This window comes from Neovison vison, chromosome 2, assembly GCF_020171115.1.
Source record: "Neovison vison isolate M4711 chromosome 2, ASM_NN_V1, whole genome shotgun sequence".
Taxonomy (NCBI): Eukaryota; Metazoa; Chordata; class Mammalia; order Carnivora; family Mustelidae; genus Neogale; species Neogale vison.
This window is the reverse complement of record NC_058092.1, coordinates 154,293,076-154,306,339: the sequence shown is the minus strand read 5'-3', so window position 1 is coordinate 154,306,339 and position 13,264 is coordinate 154,293,076. Positions and strand designations below refer to the sequence as shown.

At 46.7% G+C, this 13,264-nt stretch overlaps 1 protein-coding gene across 4 annotated transcripts in view; it reads right to left on the bottom strand.

Annotated features, from left to right (window-relative positions):
- Positions 1–13,264, bottom strand: part of SIPA1L2 (signal induced proliferation associated 1 like 2) — a 212,922-nt gene that overhangs the window by 50,758 nt on the left and 148,900 nt on the right. For all 4 annotated transcript variants that reach the window (XM_044239357.1, XM_044239358.1, XM_044239359.1 and 1 more), the window contains exons 10-11: positions 7,281–7,857; positions 3,439–3,713 (exon numbers count right to left, since the gene is read on the bottom strand). In XM_044239357.1, the coding sequence (XP_044095292.1) occupies positions 3,439–3,713; positions 7,281–7,857 (852 nt within the window). The remainder of the gene's footprint in view (positions 1–3,438; positions 3,714–7,280; positions 7,858–13,264) is intronic.

Below are 13,264 nucleotides of genomic sequence, written 5' to 3'. Positions count from 1 at the left end.
AGCTAATAAGCATTCCCGAAGGGACCCTCCCAACTCCACAAGGAGAAGGGAAACATAGCTCTGCCTCCCTTTCAAGTGGAAGGACCCCAGAATTACCATTACCCGGAGGCTGGAGAACGGGACTTCAAACCCTGGGGTGGCTTTTGATAAATACTTTCCCAACTAAAGACTTCGTTTAATCCAGCAGCTTCTGAGTCATAAGCAAACACCGTCTGACGTGTGAACAACCAGAAGTGAGTCTATTAGGGGACAGGCCTGTCCTACTGCTGATGGGGACAGACAGGTTGGAGGCGAGTTATTCCCTACTGAGATCTGCAGGAAAAAAATCCAGCTGATAACACAGCAAAAATGAAACTAGGCATTTTTCACTGTCTTGTATGCGATGCTTACAAAGACTGAAGTATCTTGTAATTCACTGATTTGGCTAATTTTGTAGTCCTATGGCTCCTGCAGTAAGATACACAACACACACACACACACACACACACACACATCCATTTAAATGAACTTTCTTTTTTTTTGCCCCCTCCCTGACTAGCACTCAGAACCCTGTGTGAAAACGGAGGCCGTCATTACAATCACACGTGTGGCTGTAGCTTGAGACAGATCCTTGTGCCAAGGAGAAATGGCACTAGCGATGTTTCTTTCAAAAGTCTTGTATTTTAATTTTTTCAATGAGTCCAGCACTGCCCATGTCCCCTGTTAAGCCCCGCCCCGCCATTGTTCCTTACAGAAAGGGAAGAGCCCAGAGGCTACACTTGTTGGAGCACAGATGGAATTTAAAACGCTGTTCGTCCTTGAGTCGCAGTCTAAAGCAAAGGGGTGTTATTGCAAGGGTCAGGACTCGTTGTGTGAAGCTGCCTGACCACAGAAAGTACTTTTATCAGGAGCCCAGACAGAGAGTTGCAGGCATAGCCTGAACCCCAAGCTCACAGAAATATGGATTTAAAAATTTACAGATGCAAATTCCCACCAAACGGGAAGACTGAGTGGGAGAGATTTTAAATGATACAGGCGAGACCTGAAACCTTTGTGACGTGCAGAAAAGGGGCTGGGGGTAAGGGGAATGTCACTACCGGCAAATCCGCAAATTCTGATCTCGGCTAAGGTAAAAGTACAGAGGACTGTTATTCCAGTTAATCAGGAGAGAAATCTGTATCTTCAGGGAGTGACATTAATGAGACTCTGAGTTAACAAAGGCAAAATCTGTAAATATCTTGAACAGCTTCGATAAGAACATTTGCATTTAAAACAAAGAAAGAATCCGTTATGTGCAGACCAAGGCAGATAACGCATCCTTGGATAGAAAAGTAACAACCCGAACTTTTAAATGGTAGTGTGTGTCTGTTTGAGCTAAAAAACAATCCAGTATTTCTCAGGAAATTGTATTCTTCTAAATCATATGTTTTAAATACCAACCATAATAATTTTAACATCTTTTTTAACCAGATCTCTTAAGAAGCCTAAAAAAAGAAATTTCTACTGAGCAACAGTAGGCCAGAATTATAAACGGGCAAGAAATGTCATTCTTTAACTCAAAAGGAGAATGCAGTAACCTTTTTTGTATAACTCCACAGCAGTAATCAAACTCTAAGACAGATACTCACTAGATTTATAAACTCTATTTCCACCAAAGGTAGAAAAACTCTTACTACATGGGAAAACTTCTCGGAACTGACTTAAAATTTATTTTAAAACACTTCACTTACACAATATTGTGGCTTCAAAGGTCTAAAGGACTTGCCTTTGGTTATTTCAAAGTCTTGTTTTTAAGAAAATAGTTTCTGTCTTTGATTTCTTTGCCCTTGTACCTCTGTGTGTGATTGGTAGGATTTTTGGAAAACAGATTGGACGGGACAGAACCTGGTAAGGCAATGAGAAACGTCCCAGATATTTCCCACAACACGTGGATGCTACTCTCAAGAAGTTCATCCTGTATACACCCAACCTGTATTTTGTAAATCTACTGGGCAGATACAGGAAACAAGGCCACAGAAAGTCCCGCAGGTGGCGAGTGGTAAGAAATCGAACAGAGACGGACTTTGGCGATATTCTGCACGTTAGCTACGGAGCAAGGTGGTATCCCTCTGGTCTGTTTTCTAAAAAAATGTCATGGTTTAGAGCTGTTCTGGCCAATCAACGGTAGCCACCAGCCACGTGTGGCTAAGGAAATCTTAATTAATTAATTGAAATGAAAAGTGCACTTTCTCGGTAGCACAAGCCACAGCTCAAGCGTGTGGCCATTGCGTGTGGCCAGCGGCTACTGTTTCAGATGCCGCAGCTGTGGACTGTGGTCACTGAGGGAACCGTGGCTGGACATTGCTGGTTCAGAGGATGAAGTCAGGAGAAAAAGTACAAGGAATGACCTCAGTGACCACAGAAGTATGTCTAGAAAGTGGGCACGGTCATCTTGCGATCTTGGAATGGTAAGAATTTCTTTTAGAGCGTGGAAAAACTCACATGAACATCCTCAAGTTTTTAAATTAACTAAAATGCATGGGGTACTGATTACGCCAGAAGGTGCTACATGTTTTACGTGTATCCTTCTTATTTAATCTTCGTGAGAGTAGACATTATTATAATCCCCATCTTAGGGACAGCCAACAAGGGTTAGAGAGAGCATGCACAGGACCCGAGACCAAGGCCTGGACTCCAAGCCTGCCTTATCTCTCAAAGGCCAGAGCCTGTGGGGTGGCCTGCAGAAAAGCCCTTGGAGCTGGAGAGAAAGTCTCACAGCTACACTAGCAGATGCTCCGGCCACAACGGTGGCCCCTGCCCACACAGATGGCTTGTTCCGAATTAGCCTTCTTTCCCCTCTGCGCCTAGTATCTTCTGGATGTTGAGCTTGATTATTTTCTACTAACAACGGAACACTCTTGCCTACCAATCCCATTCTCTTCCCACTCTCCACCACCCAGCTCTGAGCTTCCAGACAATGTCCCGAGCCAGGTCACCTAGAATGGAGCCGCCGTCCCTTCACAGAGTCGGCCTCGTGTGCCATCCCTCCTCCAGACCTGCAGGCCTGATCGCTTACATACCCTGTTGAGAATCGATGACTTCACGTCACAGAAGGGAATTCTAGTGACACAGTATTTCACTTGCTAAGGACTGAGCAATAATAAACCATTTCCTCTCAGATGTGGGCTCTCAGGGGTCCCGGGGCATGGAGCAGGTGCTCTGCTCCTCTGTTAATATCTCAGCCTGCATGTGGGCAATGTCCCTGGAAATGGCTTAGAAAATTAGAGTTGCTCATTTGTTACATGCTACTAACTTTTTTAAAGCTCTTTTTCAATTGTTCTAATGCTTGATGGGTCCATGCCTTTGGCCCGAGACGCACCCAACTACCCCTTCTGCGGATCCTGCAGGGGCGGCAGGGACAGCGCCCACTACAAAAGCCAACGAGGGGGCCAGCCCTGCCTCGGGCCTCGCAGGCCTTACCTCCGGGGCGAGCCGTCGTCGTGGGGCTGGATGATGACCACCTTCACGGTCACGGAGGTCCGGAGCAGGTCAATCATCTGCTCGTGGGTCAGAGTGGCCACGGCCACCTTGCAGATCTCCACCAGGCGGCTCCCTTGGCGAAGGCCGGCCTTCCAGGCGAAGCCAAAAGGTTCCACGTCTGCAACGATTCCTTCGAAATTCACATGGAAGCCAAGCTGGCCCAGCCCATTCCTCCTCAGGGTCATTTCCACGGTCTCGCAGCCTCGTGTCACTATCTGAGCGGGGGAAGGACGGGGAGACTGTGAGACGTCGCTGTGGGGCACCCCCCTCCCCGCTACCCCCACCAGGTCAGGGTGCATGCACAGGCCTCCCAGCCCTGCCCTCCAATGGCCCAGGTGACACGCTAAGGACATCGCAATGCTGAGTTCACCATAAGCAGCCATGGCATCGGATGCAGAGAGAACAGTGGACATAAAACAGCGGCTTTACTCTTCAAAGGCACAAATACTCCTGATACAGGTGTCCTGCTTTTTCTTAGAAGACCCTGACCCCAGAGCTCGTGAGCATCAGACGGGCTCTGGTAACTCCCTCCTCCCCTCTCCCATGTCAGTGGGCTTGGCTCCGAAGCACATAAATCCACTGCTCCAGATGGACCATGGTGACGGCAAAATGTAGGTCTTTGAAACGATGACAGTTTTACCCACTAAACATTAAAAGCTACTCAGACAATTCCATCCAACTTATACAACGGCCCCAATCCCTTCCCAGCTAACACACAGAGGGCTGCTCCCAGGAGGGCAGCCTCAGAAGTCAGGATGTTAGGGAATGTGTTCAAGTGCTCTCTACACCAGACGGCCCGCTCTGTCCTCCGGGAAGCCCCCTTGTGGGGACGAGTTGCCCCTGCTTGCCTGGGTGGTAAGGACCATTTAGTTCCAATGTGGGCAGGCCCGCCAGACTCCCTGGCATCCGCTAACAAGGGCACTGTGCAGGATGGCGCTCTGGTAGGGAGCAGAGACCCTCTCCCCCAGCCACCACACCTGCGGGCCACCTCTCCTTCATGGGGTCCACCTTCTGGGGGCCAAGGGCAACCCCAAGCAGTGATGGCTTCAGTGCTCTGACCTTCCTGAAGAGTGTGAGTGTGCAGCAGTGTCATGAAAAGGAATGTGGAAGCCAGGTGGTTGGCTTCCCACGCCATGCTCTGAGACCTTGATCATTACTTAATGCCACCCTCAAAAGTGCCCCCGGAGAGTAACGTACACGCACGGACAGAAAAACACAGGCTCATTAAATGTTACTCGATGATGACGACATTGCTTATTTGTGGGAAATCTAAAGTCGGGATGTATCATACCCATACCCCCCAAATCCCAGAGCTCGTGTATAAAGTTGCAGTTTAAGAAATGCTCTATTTCCAGGAAACACGCTCTGAATACCCAGATTCCTGTTCAGTGAGACCTATGAATGCAAGCACAGCTGTGGGCCTGGGCTGGTTCGGTGCATGTCCGCTGTGTCAGTTTCCATGGTTACCCGCACGGGGACACACATGGCCCATCGGCTTCCCACAGATACACATGACAGCTGGGGGCTCAGGAAAATGGGGCAAGGCATTGCTGGTCTTTGCAGTGAGGTTTTGAAAGACTGAAGCTTGCAAAGTTATGAACTGAACTAACTGGAAATTATCAGAGAAGGACACACCCTGAATAAAATTTTCCTTCACTTCTTTTTCAACTTTGTTTCAACGACGCTTTCCTACCAAAAGTCTACGTATGTGCGACAATGCAATTTTCAGGTGAAATTGAATATCCACACATCAGACTGAGGAGTGAACAGTTAAGCCCTTCCTGGGACCTCTGTGTTTCTTCTTATTTCTTCCAACTGCCTGCTACCGGCCACACTTTCGCCATTTGCCATTTCTTCCTCCCTTCTGTTCCTTGCTTCTTAACCTTTGTAAAGGGTAAGAGATCTGGAGTTCCTTACATACTTACATGGACTCAATCACCACAGGAAAATGGTGGCTTCCTATCCATGTACCTACCCAAGACCACCCACATAATCGGTGGGGCTCAGTTCAGAGTTGAATGCAGGGTCCCTGGGTCCAACACTATTTAGAACTGGTAACAGCAGAGCACTCAAGCAAGGACGGGCTCTTCCAAGAGCGGGCCCCCCTGAAGGCGGGTCATGGGTTGCACACGACTGCAGCTGGCCCTGCCTGTCCCCACTTAGGTGTCAGCTCTCATTCCTTCCTGGGTCTGCACCTGCATAACGGGCGCCTTCAATTTTAGTTTCCACCAAGATAAAACGCATACCGAGTCTTCTACCCGCCAGCCAGCACTCGTTCCCCATATCTGTACTACGAAGACGGGGTCCTCCTTGCCTCTGCCCTATACCAACCTCATGTTCCAATCCCTCCGCTGTCTGTGGGATGGTTTGTTTCCAAAATCTCCTGCTGCAAGTCATCTAGACACACAATATATTTCCTCAAACACGTTCCGGACAGCAGGCACTCCTATCACATTAGCCACGTGACTGCTCTTCCAGAAACACGGCAGAATGGGGTCCACAAAACTGCGAATGGGGAAGGACCTACGAAATGTGCATGTTGGTGGTTGGGGAAGTGGCGTTTGTGTGTGTTATATTTTCAGGAGCACAGACTTTGATGACTCAATGGATCTCCTAAAAAGAACTATTTCCGGTATCATCGAAAGCACAGTACATCTCAAGACCCACAAGGATAACTCGGTTCTCCAGACACGTAAACTAATCATGTACTGAATCATCCCCAAATCACATCTCTGTTTGTGCCCGTATACCCGATAATACTGTTGAATGCACTGAGGTCTGTTCCTGTAAATAGCGTCTACAAATAATTAAATTATTTCTCCAAGGCTAGCAGACACTGACTTGATTGTATTGTCTCTAATACATGGTCTCGAATAACAAAGGGGAGATTTATATTTGGTGGGAGGAAAGGGGACAGGAAATGGGTAAAAATCCTCCTTTTTTCATGATCTGTAATTGACTAAATCTTTTCTAAACACTGAAATATATATCCCCTGGGGGTAAGATTTAAACATGAGAAATTCTTTTGTCTCAGCATGTTTGGGTTCTTATACTATATCTGATTTATGCCTATTATGGGTTTGACAGACTCGAACTGAAATGTGGATCTTTCTGTGTGAAAATCAGGAGAAGAAATATTAACTGTTATACTCCGTGGACATCATTTAGGGGTTATGTACTAAAAATAACATTGAAAAAAAATCTCTTTCAGGACCAATTTTTTTTAAGTCTAACTTAATGGGTAATTCTATAAAACCTCCTTAAGAAACTGTGGCTGGAGAATAATCACATATTTAATCTGGCAGACTAAAGTAAAACACCTGCTAAAAACACTAAAGAAAAACACTAAAACACTAAAGAAAAACACACAGAATTGAAGTTGCAAAGAAGGCACGGTCATTCGTAGGGTCAACAGGAACTGCGTGCCTGCTGGTCTCCCACTGAGAGGATCCGGTCATGCCTGTCTCTATACAAACACATAATATCTAGGCGATTCTCTATTTTTTTTCTTTCAGATACCATAAAAATATATCCTGATATTCCCTTTCGGAAGTTGGCTTAACATTTCCTTTCCAAACACGCCGTAAAGGGTGCATCTCCACCACTCACATATTTAGCAACTGCTCAAAAGGACACAGCATTTAGAGTTAAGCCCTAGAGCCATACAAAACAGGAATGCATTCCCTAGCTGCCACAATCATGGCGGATTTTCCAGAGTGGAAGCCATCATAAATCTGGGATCGAAGACCTAAAGATGGTAGGAACACAGAACCTGTACTCACTCCTAATCGCTGGACGATTTCCCTGACGTCTTCAGCACAGTTGTCCACGGAGGACAGAAGAATACATTCCCCCCGCTCGTAGAACACTTTGATGCTCATTAATCCCGATGTCCACCCGATGACGTCCCTGCAGGAACAGTTAAATACAACGTTCTTGGAGTCCTTTTCAATCAACATTATGAACTCATTGGAAATCCCAAGAAGACATTCGATGTCAGCAGACTGGCCGAAGTCCCGAGCTATGACGTGCCACATGATTGCTCCGACGCTGAACAAATGGGCATCCTTCCTTGGCTTCACTTTCTCCTTTTTCTTTGCGCCCAGTGTAATGAAGCTGAATTTCACAGACGTGTCCACAGTAGCGGTCGTCACAAAGTTCTCCGCCAGATCCTTCAAGTACTCTTGCCTCGTTCGAGTGGCCATCGCTCGGAACTTTTCTGACTTATGGGCTGCGTTTTCTGCGTTGATCACTTTGGCTAAAAGGAAGTCCCGAAAAACTGCTGACTTTGGAAAAGTTACTCCTTTGGGAATTGGTGGACCAAACGGTGGAACATCTTTTGATCTAGAAACTCCAACACTGAGAAAGGGGAAAAAAAAGAAAAAGGAAACAAGATGAGTGTTAACAGTGTAATATTTACCTTCAGTAAACATGACAATACTCTCAACTTAGGCTATCTGTTTTGTAGTTTTCTGTTATATACTAATTTCTGGATGCCCAGGGTTTGTGTGTTTGTTTTTCTAACTCAGACGGGCTGGTGCTCTAACTCTGCAGCTGGTCATCACTGGGAAAGACACCGATGCTTCCAACAGAAATGAGGTCATGAGCCCCACGTGGCTGCTTGGGATCTCATGGGTAGTGGACACCATGATCACACTTCACAGGGTCAAAAGTTTTAGGTGTCCCATTTTTTTTTTTTTAAGATTTTATTTATTTATCTGACAGAGAGAGATCACCAAGTAGGCAGAGAGGCAGGCAGAGAGAGAGGAAGGGAAGCAGGCTCCCTGCTGAGCAGAGAGCCCGAAGCGGTGCTCGATCCCAGGATCCCAGGATCATGACCTGAGCCAAAGGCAGAGGTTTAACCCAGTGAGCCACCCAGGTGCCTCTAGGTGTCCCATTTTTGTAGGAAATGCTCACTTGGTCACATTTGGAAAATGTCCGTGAAAGTTTTATGGGGGTAAAATTTTAAGAGATTGCGGGGACTGAGAAGATCAAGTGTGGAGTGACAGTAACAACCGCCTTAATGTGTCCAAACGGACAGGGATGCTCCCCGACATCAGGCAGAAGGTGTCAAACCCGTCTTGGGATGAGACCAACTACAAAGACTGAATTAATGGTCATCAACGAAGGACTGGACTGAGGGAACGACGAATCCCAGAGCAAGGACAGCATCTACTCCCCAACGACAGGGCAGCTACGGAGAAACCGAGAAGCAGTACTAATGCCACGTCTGCCCGGGCGGATGCTCCCTGTGTTGCAATAAACAAAGGAAGCAATCCGGGCTTCATCGTCGCCATCGCCAAAATCCTGGAACGCGGTGAGCCGAGGGAAGAAAGAATTCTGTCCAGATCGGTGCTGCCGGGTGTCTGGAAAGTGGCTGGCTAGACTCTTAAAAAGATCACAGTGTCCAGCTCTCTCTCACCTTTGCTTTCATCCGCACACTCCGCAGAAGAGTGAGTCACTTCCGGGGAGCCAGGCTGTGCATGGAAGACTGGCGGCAGGGGATTCCCCACTCTCACGTGACACCTTGTAGGATTCCCTTTGGGACAGAGGAACCTAATCCATCCAGGGACGGCCGCGCGTGCACGAAACCAGACAGTGATGGGGCAGACTCGACTCGTGTCCTCAAAGGAAGGTGGTGGAAGTGCTACAGAGGCTGACAAGTCTTCGGGACCAACCTCATAGCGGATTCATCTCCCCCGCCCCCCACGACTAGCCTTAGAGCGGACATTCCAGACTGCGTAGGAATTAACTGGTCCTCAGGTTTTAACTCTCAGAGAGCCGTCACAACGCTAGCTGGCCCTGCGATGAGGCTGACCACACCTTGTTGCTTCTCCTCTAAACCAGTCAGTGGGATCACGTGGCCGATCTCCGCACTGGGACCGGCCATCCCAGGAAACTCACGTGATCACATCCCCTAATTTTTTTTTTTTCTCCTTCCAGTAATGATTACAGATTTCTGGAAGAATTTTACCCACAGAAGGCCCCAGGAGGTCCACTCTCACGTGACACCTTGTAGGATTACCTTTTTGCACTTAGCTCTGTGGATCTCAAGCTACTCTGACTGGCTGCAGGGTGCACACACTTAAGCCAAAGCCTCAGGGAAAACTTTTTATCTAAATATGTTCCCCAAAAGCGCTTACTGAGGAGCTCTGTAGGGGTTAGAGGGCAGTATCTTATAAAAGGGCAATTGATTTTGTCCCATATTATTGACCCTAATATCTAACAGGTAGTTCCTTCCACCATGCACAGCATATTAACAACTCGATCAGCTGGAATCCTGTGTATCTCAGATCCAAGCTGTACAAGAAAAGCAGCCAGAATTGAGGTCTCACTACTCAAGGATTATTAATGGTATTATGGAATGGAGATCAATTAGAGATCGCTGGTACAGTTTATAAAATTCTTTCAAATAGAACTGAGGTCAGAGGAATGTCCTTGGCCAGATTTAGATGATTTCCAATGGGCTGAAACAAGAAAGTGTTTCAGAATTTTCTTTCTTTCTTTCTTTCTTTTTTTAAGATTTTATTTATTTATATGAGAGAGAGAGAGACAGAGTGCGTGCATGCAGGGGCAAGGGGAGGCAGGAGGAGAGGTGAAGAGAGAGAATCTCATGCAGACTTCCCGCAGAGCACAGAGCCTGATGCAGGGGCTCGATCTCACAACCCTGAGACCATGACCTGAGCCGAAATCAACAGCTGGACGCTTAACCAAACTGGGCCACGCAGGTGCTTCTCAGAATTTCTTATTTTAGCCAAGTAACCTGATGGCATAGCTAAATGTAAGACCCCCCCACCCCCGGAAAGGAACAACACGAAAGTGAGCATTCCTGGATACGCAAGTGAAAGGGTTCTGGGAAAGCAGAGTGGTGGTGGGCAGATGCCACGCCTTGTCTGGGATTCCAGCCCCACGGCTTGCCTAGAGGCTCTGAGCCAGTGACTTCATCCCTCCATGCCTCAGTTTCCTTATCCATAGCATGGAGGTTAGACCATGCCATTCTCAAAAGGCCACGGTGAGCATGAAACCGAATATTGCAGGCAAAGCTATTATGATGCAAACTACTTTATTATTACTAGTAACACAATCACCGCTTTGGTCATTGATTTAACACTACCATCTAATTTTTGACAGGAGGGACTCTGCATTAAATTTTTGAAAAGGGAACCTGTTGCTTTGGACAGATACTGCCTCGCTCTTACTCGACAGTGAGCTACCAAGCTTACACAGCGAGCAATGTACGCATTCGTTTACCACAGGATTCATGTGGCGAAGAGTTTATCTTGGAAAGTATACAAACACGTCAGTCCCTCAAGGTTAGCTCTGCATCGGCTCTTGCTGGTAAAATTAAAGTTAAATTTTCTTTTTGAAGACTTCAGACTATGATGATGGTACATGGAGCTCTCGGGATGCTGCCCCGTCGTCTCTCTCTAGGCTCCAAGAGACCCAGCCTTACTTCCTAGGAACCCTGCTACATCCATGGGAGGCGCCTCAGATGACCTCTGGAAGGTAAGCGCATGCCTTTCTGTGTTTCTGGCGCTGCCAGACAGGACGGTTTTTATCAGCAGAGACCATCTTCACCCAACGATATTTGTGGGTCAGGAGACCTGGACCGTTTTTTTACCCTTCCCTTGGAAACTATTTTAATGAATTTACTTTGTCACTGGTGAGTTTTGAGGAATAGCATTATGAAAGAATCCTATAAGGGGATTTTGGATAATGTGAGCACCGTAAAGTTATTCCATGGGACAGAGTTCATGTGGCCTTGTGAAATGTTAGGGGATTGATTTGATGACAGTATTCAAGAAGATTATTACTGACTCATGGAGGAACGCTCATGAAGTTTTTAAGCATGATCGGTATGAATGTGTATGGGGCACTTCTCAAAATTTGAGGCGTTCTACTCGCTTTATGCTTGAATCACATTAGCAAATGGTAATTAAGTGATACCCACATGGTTTCTTAAAAACCAATGATTCCACATTTGGGTGACTTGCACAATGCTAACTTCTATCATAGGAAACCGGCCACAGTCTGCTTTAATTATCAGTAAGATCTACATCTAGCCCGGTACTGGTTTCAACGTTCCTCCCTACTCATTTTATTAAAATCCGAAAACCTGAAACAAATGAAAACAGATGTCACTGCTAACTTAAAGATTTTTGGTGCTCACGAACCGCCTCGTGACAGAAGTATAAACTAAAGTGGAAAGTAATTAAAAATACTTGATTTGACCTAAAAACAGCAGCCAATAAAATAACACCAAATTCTATAAAGCCTTAGGCTTATGTTTCTCATCTATTATGAAGGTTCATTTAAGATTAGTCTCCATAATTACCATTCATCGGGTGAGATCTCAGAAGAATCATCCCACTTACCATGTTTGTACCAACATTATGTTTTTTTTTTTGTTTTTTTTCCAATTTATTTATTTTCAGAAAAACAGTATTCATTATTTTTTCACCACACCCAGTGCTCCATGCAAGCTGTGCCCTCTATAATACCCACCACCTGGTATCCCAACCTCCCACCCCCCCGCCACTGCAAACCCCTCAGATTGTTTTTCAGAGTCCATAGTCTCTCATGGTTCATCTCCCCTTCCAATTTACCCAAAAGCACATACCCTCCCCAATGTCCGTAACCCTACCCCCCTTCTCCCAACCCCCCTCCCCCCAGCAACCCACAGTTTGTTTCGTGAGATTAAGAGTCACTTATGGTTTGTCTCCCTCCCTATCCCATCTTGTTTCATGGATAATAAGTCAAGCGGAGAAAGACAAATATCATATGATCTCCCTGATATGAGGAAGTGGTGATGCAACATGGGGGCTTAAGTGGGTAGGAGAACATTATCTGTTTTAAACCTATGCTTGAGATAGGAGACGTCATGCTTGTTATAAACGGCATTTTTTAAGGTAGTGCTGGGCATTCAGGCCAGTGGTCTTCCGCCAAGATGTGACTCAGGGATCACACAGATGCTCAGGTCGATTTCACGTCTGTGACGTCACTGTACCACACAGCAGGGTCGGAGAATGAGCCCATTTTAACAAGCTGTGAGGTGACATTCGGGCTAAGAATGACCAGTTTATAGACTCTGTGTTCCTTTGAGATAGGCTGGGCGTGGGGCAGGGATATAAAACCAGCAACATCTAACACACAGACCAGTTTCTCTGTGTTTAGGAGAGCACGCCCTACAGTCCTCCCCGCCTCCCTGTCCCCTCCCAGCGCACATGCGTGCACCCCACTTGGCCCAGAAGGCGGATGAAATAGCACTTACAGTTTTAGGATGATAAAGGGAAATGACCTTTGGGGAGTGCCAGGAACACTAATAGGTGTTCTACAGAATTTCTGCTATTTATTCTACACGCTCAGGTAGGTACTCTTATCCTCAACTTTAAGTGAATGAATGAAAGTTTCCAAAATTAAAGTAATTTGTACAAAGCACAGCGGACAGCACAGCTGGATTCTAAACACAGGTCGGACACCCGCCCTTCTACCCCACAAGGCGAGGTCTTCCAGGGGCAACTACCTCCCCCGAAAGGGGAGGGCAGAGGAAACAGAAACATGCAGCTCAGGATTCGGAGGCACATGCACGGCCTTTGGAAATCACCAACACGAACGTCAACGCTGATCCCGGGAGCCCCGAGGGAGGGAGTGTTTCCAAGATCTTGGATGAGAAGCAGTGTTTTCCCACTACCACCATTACTTCCGCTTGGGAAGAGCTGAAATGGCCACATCAGCCACCTCGGAGGCTGGGATCAACAAAGCTCTG